Source organism: Helianthus annuus, chromosome 9 (genome assembly GCF_002127325.2).
Source record: "Helianthus annuus cultivar XRQ/B chromosome 9, HanXRQr2.0-SUNRISE, whole genome shotgun sequence".
NCBI lineage: Eukaryota > Viridiplantae > Streptophyta > Magnoliopsida > Asterales > Asteraceae > Helianthus > Helianthus annuus.
Window position 1 is genome coordinate 161,770,960 of NC_035441.2, and position 19,477 is coordinate 161,790,436.

The 19,477-nt window shown below is 34.4% G+C and overlaps 1 protein-coding gene across 1 annotated transcript; it reads right to left on the reverse strand.

The window, feature by feature from the left end:
- Nucleotides 1-14,702: 14,702 nt before the first annotated feature.
- Nucleotides 14,703-18,522, reverse strand: LOC110876642 (protein FAR1-RELATED SEQUENCE 5-like). The gene is made up of 6 exons (XM_022124806.1): nt 18,324-18,522; nt 18,071-18,151; nt 16,458-17,259; nt 16,124-16,382; nt 15,471-16,040; nt 14,703-15,371 (listed from the first exon to the last, which is right to left on the reverse strand). The coding sequence occupies exons 1-6, from the start codon at nt 18,520-18,522 to the stop codon at nt 14,703-14,705; spliced, it is 2,580 nt and encodes an 859-aa protein (XP_021980498.1).
- Nucleotides 18,523-19,477: the final 955 nt, after the last annotated feature.

Here is a 19,477-nt window from a genome sequence, read left to right on the forward strand (position 1 = left end):
TTTTGAATTGTATGTTGTTTGATAAACTTGCAGAGTAATTTAATACACTTGTAGAGTAATTTTGATGCATAGTAATTTTGATACACTTGTAGAGTAATTTTGATAATTACCATACAAGATCAAAATTACTCTACAAGATACACTTGTAGAGTAATTTTGATAATTACGCTACAAGGTCAAAATTACTCTACAAGAACATTTTACAAAATTATTCTACAAGATCAAAACTACCCTACAAGATCATTTGTAGAGTAATTTTGATAATTACTCTACAAGTAAATACTTACGAAAATGCCATCGCGTTTTTTCAGCAAAACATTCAGTTCGTACGTTTTGTATGTTAAAGTTATTTGTATTTGATCTTTTGTCTATATTATATTACTAGGTTAAAGATTCGTATATTATACAAGTTGAATAAATGAAATGTTAAATAGTTTGTATTAACGGTTTAGAAATTATAAAATGAATTTTTAAGGTAATTTAGATATGATTTAATTTAGGGCAACTCCAACGGGAGGGCGTGGCAATCGTCCGAGAAACAACACCCACCCACATACCCACCTACGAGTTTAAAAAAAACCAATGACTCTATTTAAAAATAAACAAAATTTAATTTAATTTTTATATTTAGAACTATCCACTCACTTTCACTATCTAACTTCAAACATTCACCAAATTCACACTAAACCGTCACAGTTCACTCTCAAAAATTCATCTCACACTCAAATTTTCTTTCACTCACTCACAATTCATTAGCATAGATGATGAAATTGCTTTCCAAGATTTGTTGAGTGTTGGCTCAAAGACAAACCAAGACTACCATCCAACACAACGCCAACCCACATCGACTCCTCTCTCGATTCCAAATGAAATTGTCTCAACCTGCCACCCAACAAAACCCGGTGTTGTACCTCTCCACCTCCCGAACTACGGGTATCCTCAACAACCTGGCGTCTCGAACTACGGGTGTCCCCTTGTACATATCTGATTGCTACTTCGTCATCAAGCCAAAAGAAAAAGGGTAAACAAGTTTATGCGGGCTCTTTTAAGCCTAAAACTCAAGTTCATAAATGGTCTACCGAAGAAAAAGAAGCTTTGACGCGAGCTTACTTCAAGTCCCATTGACACATGATAGGAACTCCAACAAACAAGTTTAATGAAATTTAGAACCACAACCATTGCAGCCACAACGGTTTTTCTAGGTTTTATGACGCCGTCAACTTGTGCAAAAAAAAAAAAATAAAAAAAAAAAAATAAAAGAGTATGTAAAACAAACCAAACATCAATTCAACTATGATCATGTTTTTCATATTGTGAAAGATGAGTCAAAATGGCACGCTCAGTTTCCATTAATTTCAAAGAGGGTGAAGACATCGGAATCAGGCAACTACACCACATCTAATTCCGATGCAATCAACCTCAATGACAGTAATACTCTGACCCAATTATGAATTTCAATATCAACATGGGGAAATGAAACCCGTAAAAGAAGGCAAGATCGACGGCGGCAAGGGTAAAAGGGGGAACGAGGAACGAGTGTGACATTAGAGTTGGCACCAATGGACGATGTCAAGTTACAAATGCATACATGGACGATGTCAAATGTCTCTGTTTCTTAAGAATTAGGACTTCCAAATTCTATTAATGGAATGCTCGACTATGGACCTGATTGCACTAGCAACGCATGAGAAGTTGTGCGAGATGATCATAAAACGCCATGACATAGAATAATTATTATTTAGGTTTTCTTTTATTTTTTATTTTATTTTTAAGCAAATGCTGTAAGTTTTTTAAATCTTCATCTTAGGTGTCTTTATTTTTAAAAGTTGTATGTATTTTTAATATTTTATTTAATATAATATATTATATACAAAATATAAAAAATAATACATTATAAAATAAATAAATTGGATATAGATCAAATAAAAGGTAAAACTAATGATGAGGTGGATACTGAGGTAAAGGTTTGTTGTTGGAAGAAACATGATAATTTTTGAAGATTGGTTTGAAATTTGATATGACATGTTGAGGCGGTTTGTAGTGGCTTGTGGGGATAACCACTAGATATGCTCTTAGAGCATCTCCAACAATAATGTGGGTTTGAAATCTAAACCCGTCACATCCGTCCCCTACATTATTCTAAACGACAACCATTTAAACTCACTTTTTCCTCAAACAATAAATCATTCTAAACCTTCACCTTATCACATGCTTTTGCTTTTATTTAACCTATTAGTAATTTATTTATTTAATCTATAAGTAATTAATTTATTATTTATTACGTATTTTGTGTTAATTTTACTATTTCTTTATCTAGTATATTTATTTAATAATAAATTCAAAATTAAATACTAAAAAGGAATGTTTATGTTTTCTTTTCAAACGACTACTTTTACAAACACTATTTTTTCAATGATTACTTTTCCAACAACTATTTCTTTACCAGATATAAATTCAACTCGTATTTCAATTCATATGTGTAGCTTTTAATACACATTTCACTACAAAGACTCCTAAAAAGGCCAAGAAGACTTTGGAGTGAAGATGAAGACATAACTTTGGTCATATCTTGAATTAACGTGTTCGAGAACAGGCTACTAGGAACTGTGTCATTTAGAACAACCTTATTTCAAGAATTTTATCAACGTGTAGGTGAAACTAGTCGCTCTTTGAACTAAGTTGTTTCAAGGTTTAGGACCCAGTTCGTGAAGGTTTACACATTTAATCGACTCTTCAACATCGTGATAGTTTGTGGTGACAGCAGAACAGAGGCGGGAGCGATTGTCAAGGCCCTTTACGAACACCAATTGCTTTACAATATAATATTTACTCACATCTCGTCCTGTCAGTTACTAAGAAACTATCTTCGTATGCATCCAAAAGTGCATCCTATGCCGACTCCGACGGTTAGGAGGGGCGATGATTAGTTTAATTATGTTGTTTGTTTAAGTTTAATTATCTAGTTTTTTAGGTTTAATTATGTAATTTATGTAATGTTTTTTATTTTAATTTATGTAATGTATTCTTAATTTACTTTATTTTAAATATATATATATATATAGGGCAAGGATAAATTGAAAACCCAGTTGAGTTGACTAAACCCTGAAAACCCATTAATGACCATTGATTAACCTTCATGGATGGCTGAGATTTAATTTTGTCATGGCTGGATTTTGAATGCCTTTTGTCCATTTTTTTAATATAGTAATGGTACATGAAGGGCAATATGGGAAATCCGAAGTAATATAATCTCTTATAACAAACAAAAGTCTGCATGGGTGTAAGAACTTTACATCAACTTACATCAACTACATCATTACCCTCCTAATCTAAAAACCTATCTCAGTCTACAAAAAATTCAAAATACCCAAAACTCACCGGAGACTCACGACCCCTCACATTCTTCAAAAATTCCTAAAACTCTCTCTCTCTCTCATAGTCTTCAACAAACCTCTCAAATTAACCCCAAAATCAACGGAGAGACACGCTCTCTCATTCATCTTCATCAAACGGATAACTTCAAAACAAACCACCGAAACACTGAGTCTCTTGAATCTTCATCAAACCCCCTCAAATATGCAGACAAAAAGCATAAAACGAGTGAAAAAGCTGTTAAGATATTGAACAATCGACGCAGATTTCCGACAATCACCGAAGAAAAGAACGTTCGCCGGAAAAATTAGGGTTCCGGTCCGTCGGTTCAGGTTTTTACTTTCTTTTTGATTATGTAAGTGTAAAATAGAGTTACATTTTGCCCTGGTTTTTTTAGTCTTGTGCATCATAACACTGAACGATGTTAAAAAGAATGGACTTTTTGGGGATTATGTTCTTGAAATAACATCTGGGTTTTCTTAAAAAGACAGGGTCCTTCCCAAAAAAATTTCTACCATTTGCATAGCCTGGGTGCCGACTAAACTGGTTTGTTTTGGGGGGTAAAATGAAGGTTTTTTTTTTATATTTTGTAGGCCTTTGTTTAGAATCCGGACTTTTATATATACAGGTTTGGGTGTTGTTTCATACACATTTGGGTTTAAAAAAAACATACGGTTGTAGATAAAACTATAGATTTGTTGTTTCTGTTATTTTTTAAGGCTTATGATTTGTTGTTAATGTTGTTTCTGTATTTTTATAAGGGTTAGAGTTTGTGTGTGGTTTTAAAGGTGTTACAAAAGGGAAAAAACATTAAATTATGGTGTGGATATATGTCATAACACTGAACGATGTACAAAAGGAATTGACTTTTTGGGGTTTATGTTTGAAAGTATTGAACATCACATTTTTTTGTAGTATATGTTTCTTGCTTTTATTTGATTGAGAAAATAAATTACACTAATAATCTGTAATTAGAAAAAACGGCTATTCGCGGTTTATCAATACATAATCAGAAATCATAAGTAAAAAAAATCAAGAATTCTGAGGATAATAAAAACTAAATGGCATAAATATTGTCCGAAGAATGGTCGTCTGTTGTGTAAACTGATGCTTTGTTGGGATACGTGATAGTTTGCAGTCATCCGCAGTTACAACTAAAGATCCAAGGAAAAAATGAGCCCAGGTGTTTATAATTACAAAACCTTTCATAAATTATGCTTACGCATTAAATTAGATATTAGTTTATTAATGTTGTTTACAATTAACAAAATGCAGCTAAAAAGACTCGCCGTACGCCGGTTGTCGATAAGCAAGCGCATCATGATAAGAAGTTGCAAAAAAGAAAGCTAATAAGTACGTACAAGCATTTTTTTTCACTTGTCTTACATTTATGTTTTGAAATAAATAATAAAACAAACTTGTTGTCTCAGTTTCAACAGACAGTGATTTGGACACACCCGGGAAAAACATGGAGAATATACAAAAAGGTATGTTTTTTCTTACGTATAAAAGTTTCTTTGTTACATTTTTTTAAATCTAATGTTTATGTACTTGCACTTTGTAAAAACATTCTAAGTTGCCAACGATTCGAGTGGGCACAACCTGAAAAAACATGGAGAATATACAAAACTGTTTTAGATGTGATCTTTATGAATCTAAATAATATATATGTTTCGATACCTTAATGCTAATTATTAAGCGTTCTAAATAGTGACACCGGATGCTAACACGGGCGGGCCAGCAACGCGAACAAGAGGAGGTAAAAAGGTTTTACAATTAGTCTTTTTTCTTTATATTGTTAAGACATATATTTTGTAAAGGGTTGCTAATAGTTTCCGATTTATATAAAACTCGTACGAATGTAGGTAAGCAAGCACATCGGGTAAAGAAGTTGCAAAAAAGAAAGCTAATAAGTACGTACAAGCGTTTTTTTTTTCTTTTGCTTGTTTTATAATTATGTTTTATATAAATAATAAAACAAAGTTGGTGTCTCAGTTTCACCAGACAGTGATTTGGACACACCCGGGGAAAACATGAAGAAAATGAAAAAAGGTATGTTTTTTAATTCTATATACGTTTCTTCGTTACATTTTTTTATATATCTAATATTTATGTACATGAAATTGGTAAGCTGATGGCGATGCGGGCGGGCCAGCAACACGTACTAGAGCAGGTACATAACTGTATTAGACGTCATCTTTAGGAATCTAAATAAATATATGTTTCAATACTTTTTTAATAAAATCTATATTTACAGGTCAACAATCACGGGCGGATAGCAAAACAAAGAAAATTGTGAAAAGGAAATTAATAGGTATGTACACACAACTTGTTTCCTTCCTTTATAAATTATGTAAATCATATCTGACAGTTGGTGTCTTAGTTTCAGTCGACGGCGACTCAGAGATGGCTGGAGATTTCACCTTGGGTCACAAAGGCGATGCGGTCGAGCCAGAGAAGCATGCAACTGTGGTGAGCGAAACAAAAAAAGAAAAACATGAACGGGTGCTAAGGCGAAGTGGGAAACAACCAAAAAGCAATAAGTGGCCAAAAATAAAAACACGTTCAGCGCCTATGCAATTGTACAAATGCATCAAGTCTCTAACCAGTAATCAACAAGAGGATGTGAAGAGGATGGGGTTTGGTAAGATGCTATCTTTCAACATCAGTAGCAAACCTGCAAAACTTGCACACTATGTTGTGGATCACTTCAACACGGACGAAATGGCTATCGAGATGTCGTGTGGGTCAATAAATGTTGATGTTGAGTCTGTGCATGACCTTTTTGGAATTCCTAACAAAGGCATAAACATGCAAAATGTAAGACCATCTGAGAAGCTTGATGTTGCTGTTATGGCATGGAGAAAACGATACAGTTCAAGATTTGTGGCACCGACAAAACTGGCACAATCTATAGTCACAAGTGATGAAGACAATAGTTTCAATTTCCGACTAGACTTCCTAATGTTATTCTTAACCGTCATGGTTGAGTGTAATAGAAATGGGCGAATGAAGGAGTGGATTTTGAAAAGTTTAACTGGACATACGGATTTCAGTAAAATTAATTGATGTGCCTACGTCATTCAGCAAATTAAATCTTGTAAAGATGGATGGAAGAGGTGTGATCCTGATTCTCCATTTTCCGGTCCACTCACGCTTTTGGCTGTAAGTGTTTTTCTGTAAGAAAACTTAATAAAATATAGCTATACAACATTTGTTTAGTTATCTTACCAATTTCAATTCTTTTTTTTTTTCATTACACAGCTGTTGTACGTCGACCGAGTTAAATGCACCGGACTTGAAGTGGACCGGTCAATCAACCCAATCGTATTCTGGAATAAAAACGAATTGAAAAAGAGAGAAAGATTGGAGAAAAAAACAGGTGGTTTTGGAAGAGGCAACTTGCATGAAGTTGCTGTGGTTAAACGAGATTCTAGAAAAACTGAGTTACGAGTTAATGATGAAGTTCTTAATGTAAGATTACTAATCATAACCAGTTTCAGAATAATTATCTTCTTTCAACATCACTTACAAAAATTGTTTTTTAAAACTTTCTTTGTAGAATGAGATTGAATCTATTAGAAAACATTTGGATGTCATGGAAGCCAAAAAGATAACGGTACAAAAAAAGTTGGAGGTTTTGTTTAATGCTCATCCACGCAATGTGCAAGTTCAGAAATTGATACAACGGTATGAGAACATTGTTCACTCCAGGAAAACAAGGGGGTGGCTGGTGCCTGATACCCCACAGAAAAAAATTGCCGGGGTCCTCATGTCTCTCAAGAAGACAGTGCAAAACCCTGAAAATGATTACACAGAAGGTAATATGAATGACGGATAAATCACTACCTTAAATATGTATTAACTTTTACTACAAACGGTAACTAATTAGTTTTTTTTTTGGGCCAATTGCAGAAGATCAAGATAATGCCGCAACTGCAGCTGAGGTGGCAAACGTTGATGGTATGAACTTTTTTGCATACCTACTTAAATTCAATCAATTTAATCTTACAAACATAACACAACCATTAAAAAGCTCTACATAAAATGTTACATTTTTCTGCAAATAAAAAAAATGTAGCATGATTTAATTAAAAATAACGTAAAAAAGTAAGAGCAAAAAGTAATCAGCAAAAAGTAAAGTTAACCGCCTTATGTATCTCCTAAAATGCAAACTAAACGTAAAATATATGTAGATGGGGGTGAGGGTGACAAAACAAAAGAGAAGATACCAGATTCGCCAGCTACTACACAAAAAAATGGCACATGTGCAGTGACACGCGACGAAGAAAGTCAGGCAAAAGATCAAGAGAAGAAAGCTACACCGAGAAGTAAGTTCTACATGTTTTTTTGTTTCATTCAACCATTATATAAAACTCACGTATAACCTGTTACATGTCTACAAAAATTAAGAAGAACCGATAATACAGAAAAAACTAACACATACATGTATGTGTACATGTAAATGAATAGAATTGGACAGCAGCAACGAAACACAAAACATGGAAGAATTGCTTGATGGCCCTACCTTTGACCTACTCACACAAGAAACCGACCTAGGTAAGTCATGATTCCAAAAATAAAAAAAAATAAAAATACCGTAACATGTGTTATTTCTGTACACAACGGATAATCAGAGACATAAAAACCAAAAAAAAAATGTGCAGGTGCTGATGTCGATGAAACAAGTGATGCCATGAATCAAGAAGATAAAAAATCGAAAGAAGAAGAGACCAAGAATAAAATCAATGGTAAGTTCTACATGTTTTTTACTTCTTTCCAAAACTATAATAAACTTATGATTTTTTTATTAATACTAACAATAAAAAAAAAATAAGCAGGCAAGGGAGCGGCTGAAAATGATATCAGAAGTAACGCTTGGGTAAAGGAACTTGAATCAAAACAAATAAAACCAATTGGTAGGTTCAACCGGTCATGCGATGACTATGATGACGGAATGGAAATTGAAATTACATCAGAAGAACAGCATATATGGGATTTTCCGTTCGATATCAAATACTCAATGTAAGATTCCGTTTAAATTATAAAATACTAGTTGTTACATTAAGCAAGGCTTTGCTCTAGATAGATTACGGAATGTTTTGTTCCAAATAGAATGTTTTTTTACGACTACACTATTTTCTTTTAAATGTATAACAGCATACGTTTTTTCATAAACAACATACAGGCCACGGAAAATGGTCATCTCTTTGTCTAGCGGGGTAACAAGAAAATTTGGTGAATCTGCTGAGTAAGTTCAGTTATATAAAATATAAGTAAAACATAGTATTCGTAGATTTTTTATATCTAGAATTTAATTTATAAATTTAACATTATCTTGCGTAGAGATATTATATTCAAGAGTATTTACGGCACCGAAATCACAAAGACACTGATGCGCACATTGAGGGAGGAAGTGAAGGTGTTCTCTGACGTGGTTGATGCTTGGGTAGATTTAATGAATTTTGAAGAAGTAGAAAGAACCGACGGCTCCTTGACGCGTATTTATTTTAGAACAACTGTGATAGTGAGTATTCATCTTATATTGTTTTGATCTTTGTCTATGATTCTGAATTTATTAAGTCTTTTGGCTCTTCAACCAGCTTGCCTATTCAAAAGAATTTTTTTTATTATTGGAATTCGGGTCTTGCACCAGCTTATTGACACATCTTATTTGAAAAAAAAATACAGGACAGCTGCTTGTTGACAGATTCTGCTTGTGATGATGATGAACGTTTGAAAACGTTCAGCGAAAGGGTGACGGATGCGGGCGCATATGAGTTCATTGGGTTGAAAATGGTTTTCTTTCCAATCCTTGAGAATGATCAATATTACTTGATTGTCTTCGATCTGAAAAAAGGCGCAATAACCGTGATAGACCACATGCCTGATCGCACACCCTTAGTTGGCATTAGGGATCATCAAGACTACTACATTAAAGACACACCATACAAAGTGGTTAGTCATTCTCTGTTCTTGTAAACTTCATGATAAAAAACAAAATAACTCATACCAAAACTGATTAGTATATTGTTTTTAACAGAAGCATATGATGGACGCTTATTTGGAGCTTTCCGAACATCCGGCAAAAGATGAAATCGCAGCAGCCAAGATTGAAAGGTGTAATATCAAATGGGCGACCCCTGCGCATCCAATGGATAGTGCGGTATTCCTTATGTAGCACATGCAGAAATTTAACGGCATCAATGAACCTTTTGAATGTGGTTTTAGCAGCCACTGGAAGAAAAAGCAAAAACATATTCTTGCCCTCCGAAAAAAATTCGCTACACGCATGCTACTCTCTAATGTGAATTTGATGAACGCAAAGGTTCGCGAGGCTGCATTATCAGTGTAAGCTTCTGCTAGTATTATGTTTTTGGTGGAGATCTTAAACAATATAACTCGTAATTTGCCAGTTGCCTATGTATGTATTTCACTATTAGTCTATGTCGTTGCTTTTGGAACAAATGTCTTTATATGTATGTTTAATGTTAACTTTTGGCGACCCATAAGCACACTAATGGAAAGCTTGACTAAGATAATTTCATTTGAAAAGCATACAAAAAAGATGTAGTAACAAAAGGTGTAGAAATGCAATATTTTTCATATGATAACTTTTTTAATCACTTTGGCAAATCTAAATAGAATATTATGACTAATATGTCTGTTATTTGTGGTAATAATTATCATTACAAGCTAATTTGATACAAAATAAAAACAATAGAAAAAAAATACCTGTTTCGTTAAAAAAACCAGTACAAAATAAAAAATGTAACAGCATATAGGGCAGACACAGCATATACTACTCCTAGTTAAAATATTTTTTGGGGCATTTTTATAAAGAAAAAAAAGTAGAGTCTTACAAATTAATGCTGCCAACTTGTAAGTGTCTAATCTATTCTGCACCAAAAATAAACACAAACCAACACCATATCCAAGAAAATATATCATACTACCGATTAAAATTATAATAATATATATAAACAAAAAGAAGTACAAAGGTGATATAAATCACCCAGTATAGGGAAACTAAATTGGACAAAAAGCAAGTATAAAGTACAAATGTCAATGATGTTTACACGAACCAAAGCAAAAAGCATAAAAAATTGAAAAAGAAAATGTCAACTTCTATCTCTATCTTATGCACATGCATCAATAGTTCTCTTGTGATTTGATATCTATAGTACATGCATTTAATGAATCCCAATAGTCTCTTTGTGGTGTAATAACAAGGCCCGTAATAGCAATAAAATAAAATATATATACACCTATAACGTTGGGTGAACAAAAGGAGGGAAGAATCAAAAGTACAAAACTTTAAAGAAAGTTGTTACATCAAATGTAAAAGCTACTGATTGAAAGGCTGAGATAATTATATGTATGGGTAGCCTTATATGTTTCAGCCTTAGACCATAACCCTTATATCTATAATTTAATTATGTTACAGGCCCTTATGTTACATTTCCCAATTAATTGCTTTAACACAAAAACAAACAGCAAAAAAATACTTAACTTCTATATTGGTTAGGGTATTACATTTAAGGCAACATTTAATGTTGATTTAAACTGATGTAAACAATCTAATTAATTTATCCACCTAACATCATTTGCTTCTGTATAAATTAGGGTGAAATGTAAACATTTGTTTCATCACTTGTTCCCCATAAAAGAAGTGAAAAAAAAAACCTTATTGTGTCTAGTCCAGCATCACCATCCGACTCAAAACGGGTTAACAAACGATTGCGGAGAACTCTTTCATTTGAACTCCAAGCTCCAAAATCCGATGCCAACCCAGAGTGTTCTCAAATCACAAACACCCCTTCTCTTCCGACAACACTGCAAACTGTTGAAGAAAATCTTGGTATCGATGCTAAGCTTATAAGTGACCTCCTTACTAACACTAAGCCTGAAGGAACAACACATGATGAGATGTGCTTAGATGATGCACTTTTTGATGTTGACTGGGGATCATTTTACTTCACTACACAAGTTACCCCTGTCAAAAGCTCTTCAACTGTGATGCTCGCTGACGAAGCTAAACCAGTCAATGCCCCACAAGAGAACCCCCCGGCAGTTGATCCAAAGACTACCAATGATCCAGAAGATGATCCTATAGATGATGATTACTCGTGTTACTCACCAAACACTCTTATCTCGTGGGGCAATCACAACCCGTGGGAGAGTGAGCTTAGCCCAGAACCATTCAACACTGAAATTCAATATGGCACTCCAAAGATCGTTTCTTGACTAAAAAGTGGTGTTTACATCAAGTTGCTAGTATCGGTGTGAAAAAAAAAATGTGCCTCAATTTTCCCTCTCTCATGCAATATAGGGGCTACTTTCCTTATCCTATGTTGTTTACCATATCTAGTGTTAAAGTTATTATGTACTCAACTATTGAGTTAAATCTATGTTTTTCCAATCTATCTTATTCAAAAATTCGTGTCGTTATTATATGATTTAAAAAAAAATTGATATCTTAAAAAAAGGGCATACATATGTTACACACTTTAGGGAAAAAATAAATAAATAAAAAAGAGTCACGTGATCAAATCTAAAAAAACATACAACGTTGTTGGGGAAAAAAAGATATTCAAGGAACGTTCAAACAAAGACACATGAACAAACACACATAGAACAAAAATGTACAAAAAAATCTCACTGAAAAAAAATGTATCTCGGATACACCAAAAATGTACAAAAATCAGAGGCAAAAAAAATTGTAACATGGTAAAGACAAAAACCAAAAAAACACTAACATATAAACTTCTCAGATTCAAAACATCAAAAGTCTACATAAATCTTAGGGGGGGAAAATGTAACATGGTAAAAACAAAACCCAAAAACCCATAAACATAGAAAAATCTCAGATTCAACCAAACATCAACAAGTACATACTAGAAAATGTCATTAACATACTAATAAGCATAATCCAACTAAGTACTACCTATTTCTTAATGACAACAAACAATCCTAATAAGTAAGCTGCCAAACACTAACGCTAATATCAGTAACCATATAACCCTCTTCTTCTTCCGAATTTCTTGTTCGCGAGTAAACAGTTCAGCTTGCAGGTTGTTGATGTTGCTCAAAAGACCTGGTATGATCCTAGTTGACCGTAAGCACATCAGTGGGCCGACCCAACCAATGAAAGGGCAGTTGCTAGGCTACATTAAAAATAATGGGCATAAAACACGATTAGAACACACATTTACTTATTAAAACCAGGGTTCGAATTTTTTACCTTAAATGGACATGAATAGAACCTTCTTCCTGGGTTATCGTCAGTCCATGATGTCTGGATAACAGCAATCCTCCCACATGAACACCTTTTCATCTTTTTTGAGAGGTAGATGAATTGCATACGAAAAAGAGAGATGAGAAAATCATATATTTAAATATAGTTTGGGTAGTTGGAGATGGAGATAGTTGGAAGCCTGTAGTTGAAATGATGGATCTAATATAAAGATATGAACCAACCATTTGTGGGTCCCATTATAAATATATCCTTTTGTCATTACCCACGTCCATGTACTTCCTACTTTTTTTACTTTTCATTACTTTTTTTAGCAATGGGGCCTACCCCCCTAGGAAAAGTTTACCACATATCTACTTGAATAAACCAAAAACAGAAAAAAAAAATAATACATCCCAACAAAGAAGTAACAACACACAAACTAGATAGTTTTTTTTTCCATTAGATATTACACCACAAAAAATTACAAAAACATTAGACACATAAATTACTCCTTAGATAATATTGATAACCTGATACTACACCTAATTTCTAATTAACCTAAAAACATACATACATCTTAAAAAACAACATAATTAATAAAACACAACAACAACACCTAATTTCTACTTGAGCTTGTTCATGTGAACCATTTTTTGCACTTGCATGGGTTTGCTGGCACAGGGGAAACTGATATGTTTATTGGGAAATATGAATCCCACTCAATTTCACTCATCCACGAGACATCATCAACCCAATCGCTGGTTGTGGGATCTTCAACATCTCTTTTTGTTGGGTATATTGTAGGCTCACCCTTGGGCACTACTCTTGGCTCCATCTTGACTGTAGCGTTAACAGTAGGCTCGTTTTTCGGTATTGCTCGCGCCGTAGTCTTCACATCGGGTTCAACCTTTGGGGTCGAAAAACTACTTCTCTTCCCGCGGGGGTGCCCATCACTAGTAAAAATCTTCCTAAGCGTACGTATGGGCATAGCGGGTAGAGGGGTTGTTTCAGGAATATCGCCAACGCCGACTGGAGTCGATGCATACTTTCGAAGTCTCTTCCCAACATTAATGAACCCATTTTTTTTCAGGCTTGAGATCGATCGCCTCAACATCCGGAACTTTGGAAACCAAGCATGGCCTCTTGTGCATTGTTATGCTTTGTGTGTGATAAGTAGGTAACAATGCTTTGGGGATATACACATTGGGGGATGCTGAAACTTATTTATAATGAAAAAAATAAAATTTGGGGGAGGATGGTGGTGATTAGATATGAAAGTAAATGACAAATTAAATGCATCACCAGGTAAAAAGGAAAAAGTAACAAAAAGATACATCTTGTTGTATGTATTATGTAAAAATGTATCTACGGCTTGTGTTTTGTAAAAAAAACTACAAACAGAAAAAAAAAAGAACAAACTACTATATGTGCTTAGAATTTTTTTTTTTACTGGCTTTTGTAACGAAAAGGGTCATTTTCTAACTAATTATATACGTAGGATGGATGTAACGACCAAAATATGTAACATGGTATAAAAAACACCAAAAAATCCATAAGATAGAAAAATCTCAGATTCAAACACAGCAAAAAATCTACAAAAATACTCATGGTAAAAAAAATGTAACATAGTAAAAAAAAAAACTAAAAAATCCATAGCATAAAAAGGTATCAGCTTCAACGAAACATCAACAAGTACATACTAACGAAAATATCATTAGCATACTAACAAGGATAATCCAACTAAGTACCACCCATTTCTTAATCTCAACAAACAATGCAACGTTTACTTCTAACACAAAACATTAGGGATATCATTTCATAATGCAACTGATCAGTTAAACCATAGTCATTAAACTGAAAACCATATGACATACCAAACCCACATACATCCTAACATGCAAACATATGCATGTGCATCGATTTTCAGATAATCTACACATGCAAACATGTGCATGTCCAAAAGGCGGTACAAAAAAATACAAAAGGGGTGATCAAAGTTTACTTGCGCTCTACTAAAATGGAGACCAAAAAGCTGGCGTCATAAAAGTTTTCAAAACACGCACAGCACACACATCAACATAAAAATACCAAATCAAGTGGACTCCTGACTCGCAGAGCTTGAGTCCTCTTCCTCGTCCTCGTTACCCGATTTATTCTTGTTCTTCTTTTTCTTGCAATTTCTTGAATCATGCCCAGTCACGTACTTCATACAGGTTCGGCAAAGCCTGGGTGTTTTGGGAGGTTTGACAGCAGAGTTGCTCGTTCCATCCTGAGGTGCTCTAGACAATCGTCGGCGTTTGCCGCGTCCTTTGTTTCTGATCCCGTCTTGATTGTTGAGAGTTACGTCCCCATCTAAAGAAACACCAAGCAATTCTTCAACAGCAGCATAGTTATCATTGTTGGCTTCGTCATCAACTGGTCCTCCATTTAGTAACTTGCATTTCAGTTCCTTTATCTGCTCAGCGAAAGAAGAAAGTCCTCCAACATCACTTCTTAATGCGTCCACACATTCAGTTACGATCTCAAGAATCTGACTTCTCGCAGCAGCTTGTGGACGAGTGTCAACGCCATATCGACTCTCAATAGAAAATAAACTTTTAGGAAGCACGTCCCTAGACCAACGCTTAACAACAAACTGGGCCGGGATTCTTTCAATATTGTTTACCCGGTAAACACAAAAAATGTGCCTACACAGATATCCAATACGGATGAAGTTGTTGCATGAACAGGATACCGACTGATTACTCAAATCAAGTTTAACCTACAAAAACACCAAAACACATAATTAAGCTTCTATGAAAAAAAGCATAATGAATAGCTTAAAACAAAAAATGCAACTATAAGGATACAGCAAAGTTACCGTGAATGTGTTGGTTGCATTGTTACGTTTGTCCAATTGATTCACATAGTAAACACAAACATCATCACAATCCTCCGTGTTTACAATGTAACAAAACAGCTTCCCCTTGTATATCTCTTTTCTTACTTCTGTGGAAATTGCATGTGTATACAACTCAAAAGCATGCTTCTCAATAGCTAGGTCAGTACTGTCCATGAATACACTAGATGAAGTTTTAAACTCTGCAACACGTTGCCTGTAACGCTGATTGTCTATCCTAGTTTCGTAACATAGCATGAACTGAACTAGTGTGTTAGCGCTAGAAGAGTTGACCTTGAAGCTTGAGTTAGAGCTTTCACATCTTGATGTAGTCTTCATCAGACAACACATTGGGATGTCACGGAAGTAGGCAGGTACCCATTGGTCCCTAATTGAGTACATGTCATTCAACCAGTCGTGATCTTGTAACCCATATTCCTCCATCAAAAGTTGCCAACGCGTCTCAAATGTAGATGGCTTCATGTGAATACTCCACACCAAACGATGCATCAATGCTCTTAGCTCAGAGTTTTGTAACAGGTCTCCAGCAATCTATACATATGAAAACACAAAAATTGTTAAATAAAATGAAAAAAAAAAAAACTTCTCAAAATAGATTCATAAATTAATAAAACCTTGGTGGGAAATTTCTTCATAATATGCCACATGCAAAGGCGGTGCCGAGAGTCTGTGAAAACCTCTGAAATGGCAGCTTTCATTGAAGGGTCCTGGTCCGTCAGAACTAACTTTGGTTGCTTCTTGTGTGCCTTCAAAAATGATTCAAGTAACCACTTGTAAGACTCAGTGGTTTCATTGAATAACAAGCCAGCACCGAATGTCACACATTGTTTATGATTATCAACGCCTGTGAAAGGAACAAAAATCATGTTGTACCTGTGCGACAAAGAAAAAAAAACAAAAGTTAATAATATGTTAAAGGGAAAAAAGTGCAACTATCCAAAACCTTACTTGTTAGTGTGATAAGTCGCATCAAAAGCTAACACATCCCCAAACACCTCGTAGTTTATCTTGGAAATTTCGTCTGCCCAAAAAATCGATCTCAATTGCCCTTTCTCAACAACAAACTCATAGTAAAAGTCTGGTAAGCTCTCAGATCTTTCTTTGAGACGATCTATAACAAGTTGCGCATCACGATCGCCAATATAAAGCCTAACCGACTGGCTCCAGTTCTTAAAATCAGTTGGCGTGCCACGTACATTGTGATGTCCACCCATCAGGGACACTAAAACTCTGTGAGAAACAATCGGACCATTTCTGTTCAAACTCATGTTATGGATAAACTGTTTGGATGCAAATGGTAGTTTCCTTGAAATCCTACTTAGGTCACGATTGAAACGCTCAACAAACAGATGATTATGGTGCTCATTGAACCCTACCACTGTGCACGTAGAGCTGCCCTCACAAAACTTAACCAGTATACTAGCCTTGCAATCTGTCACTGTGAAATTACTTTGCCTAATACTCAAGCTTGAATGCTCCAAAGTATCAGTTTTACGCTTACTCTGTGGTTTTGAATATTTAGTACACCTTATGTACTGGTGAGTGACAAACCCCTTCCATCTCTTGGTTTGCCCCTTACGAATAGAAAACCCAGAATACACAGCATAGTCCTTGTACATAATGAACACATCCTTCCACGTTTCATAAACAGAACCAACAACAGGCTTTAAAACAATAGAAACATTAGGACACCACATTCTAGTCCCATTGGGTGTGTGGTGAACATAAAATTCCTCGTCCGCATGAACACCTAGAAAAAAGGTATTGTTTAATAAATTATAACAGTATAGGTTAAAAAACAAATTTACTTGTAACATGAAACCTAACAAACTGATACTGTAGTTTCCAAAAATACAACATTAACACGTTTTCCAAAAAATTCAAATAAAACGTGGAAGTACATTTTATTGATGACGCCAAAAAGTGTAGATGCTATTGCATTTTTTTTATGTAACAAAAAGTAATCTCGAGTGCTTTCACGTTCCAAAAAATATAAAAAACACTGGTGGAAATGTTTGGGCGAAGAGTGTGGCTAGTTGTTAGCGATTAAGTTTTCTCTACTTTTTTATGGAAAGATTGAGCAAATTTGGTAGTCAGTAAGATGTAGTGACCATATGTCATACTTTGTTAACGTATCCTTACTAAATTATTATTATGGTATGCGATAGTGTCACCTTTTCAATACATAATATCATATATAACCTAACCATAGTACCAAGTTCAAGTCCTTTGTTTCATAAAAAAAGTAATCTCGAGTGCTTTCACGTTCCAAAAAATATAAAAACTTAATACAAGTGTAACGACATGTTTTCTAAAAGCTTGTTTCATAAAAAAAATGGTTACACTTGTTTTTACCTTGAAAAAAATTACCACATTTTCAACCAAACTACCCAAAACATCATCTGTTTATAATAATAATAATAATAATAATAATAATAATAATAATAATAATAATAATAATAATAATAACAATAATAATAATAATAAACTACAAACATTAAAAAATGGGTGTTACAATAAAACTATAGATAAAAATTCATGGTTTCACATAAAACAATGACCTGTGGATAGCAACTGCGTAAAAGTACAATCTTGAACACCATCTTCATCATCATTTGGTCCATTTTGATTCAGAAGTGAGGCTACACATAAAAAAACAAAAAAAAGTAAACAAGAAGAATCCAATGAACATCTAAACAAAGAAATCCTTAATTTACACAACAGAAAAAAAAAATGAACCAAGATGAATCGAACGAAAATCTACACAAGCATTTAAAGCTGTACATTTAATGAAACAGAAAAAAAATCACTCACGTGGAATCTCTGAAGAAATAGGTTCAGGATCTGGTGAAACTCTACCCTCGCCCAAAGCATCTTCATCTTCATTAAATGCAAAATGAAGTGAAAGATTATGTGGGACAACATTTAAGGGTGAACCGGGATCATCATTGAGGTTGGGTAACTCCGTACCGCCGGCAACAGTTCGATGTTGTTGGCTGTTCGAATCAGCCATGTTAAATGCAACTACTCTTCAATGGTGAGTAAGGATTCTCTCTTTAACTCTTCTCTATGGTCTGAATAAATGAAGTGAAAAAGCTGATGAGATGGGCAATGAGATATTGGAAGGTTGTGAGAGTAAGAAGTGAGAGAAGAAGAAAGTCTAACAAGTACTACAAGCATTAATTAAAAAAGATGACAAGAAGGAAGGTTGTGAAATTATGAGAAAGTTTGCGTGTGCATACATCACCAACCCATCACTACATGTCAAAAATGTAACATAGAAAATTACTATCATGCCCTTGCTCCTTTCAAATAACAATTTAAACGTGGATCAATCCTAGCCACATGTTAGAGTTTTCAGGGTTTAGTCAACTGGATTGAGTTTTCTCATTATAATTAGCCTATATATATATATATATATATATATATATATATATATATATATATATATTAGTTTATTTTAATTTTTTGAGTAAATTACAAGTTTTCTCCTTTATGTTTACACCAAATTGCAGGCGTTGTCCTTTAACGCAAAAGTTGACAAGTTTTGTCCTTAATGTTCCAAAATCTTGCACGTTATATCCTTTAAGCCAAACCCAGTTAGATTTTTTGGTTAAATCTTGTCAGGGCATTATTGTCATTTTACCTCCCTAGGGACTATGGAGTAATAAATTGAAAAATCAAAGAAATATGTTTCTCTGTATCTCTCTACCTCACTATCTCCCTGTCTTTCTCATCTAACCATCACTAGTACTCTAGTGGTGGCCATGAGTAGGGCTGCAAACGAACTGAACTTTCAGCGAACAGTTCATGAACTGTTCGGCGGGAAGTTCGTTTGTGTTCGTTCGTTTAACAAATGAACAAACACGAACAAAACATTTCGTTCGTTTAGTTAAATGAACGAACATGAACAAAGGCCGTGTTCGTTGATTTGTGTTCGTGAACGTTCGGTAACGTGTTCGTTTACG

Excerpts from the sequence above, each read along its gene's own strand:
- LOC110876642 (XM_022124806.1), bottom strand. The coding sequence starts at position 18,522 with ATGGCTGATTCGAACAGCCAACAACATCGAACTGTTGCCGGCGGTACG. Across the intron at positions 16,383-16,457 it reads GCGACTTATCACACTAACAA|GTACAACATGATTTTTGTTC; the intron begins GTAAGGTTTTGG and ends TTTGTCGCACAG. Across the intron at positions 15,372-15,470 it reads ATGCAACCAACACATTCACG|GTTAAACTTGATTTGAGTAA; the intron begins GTAACTTTGCTG and ends GTGTTTTTGTAG.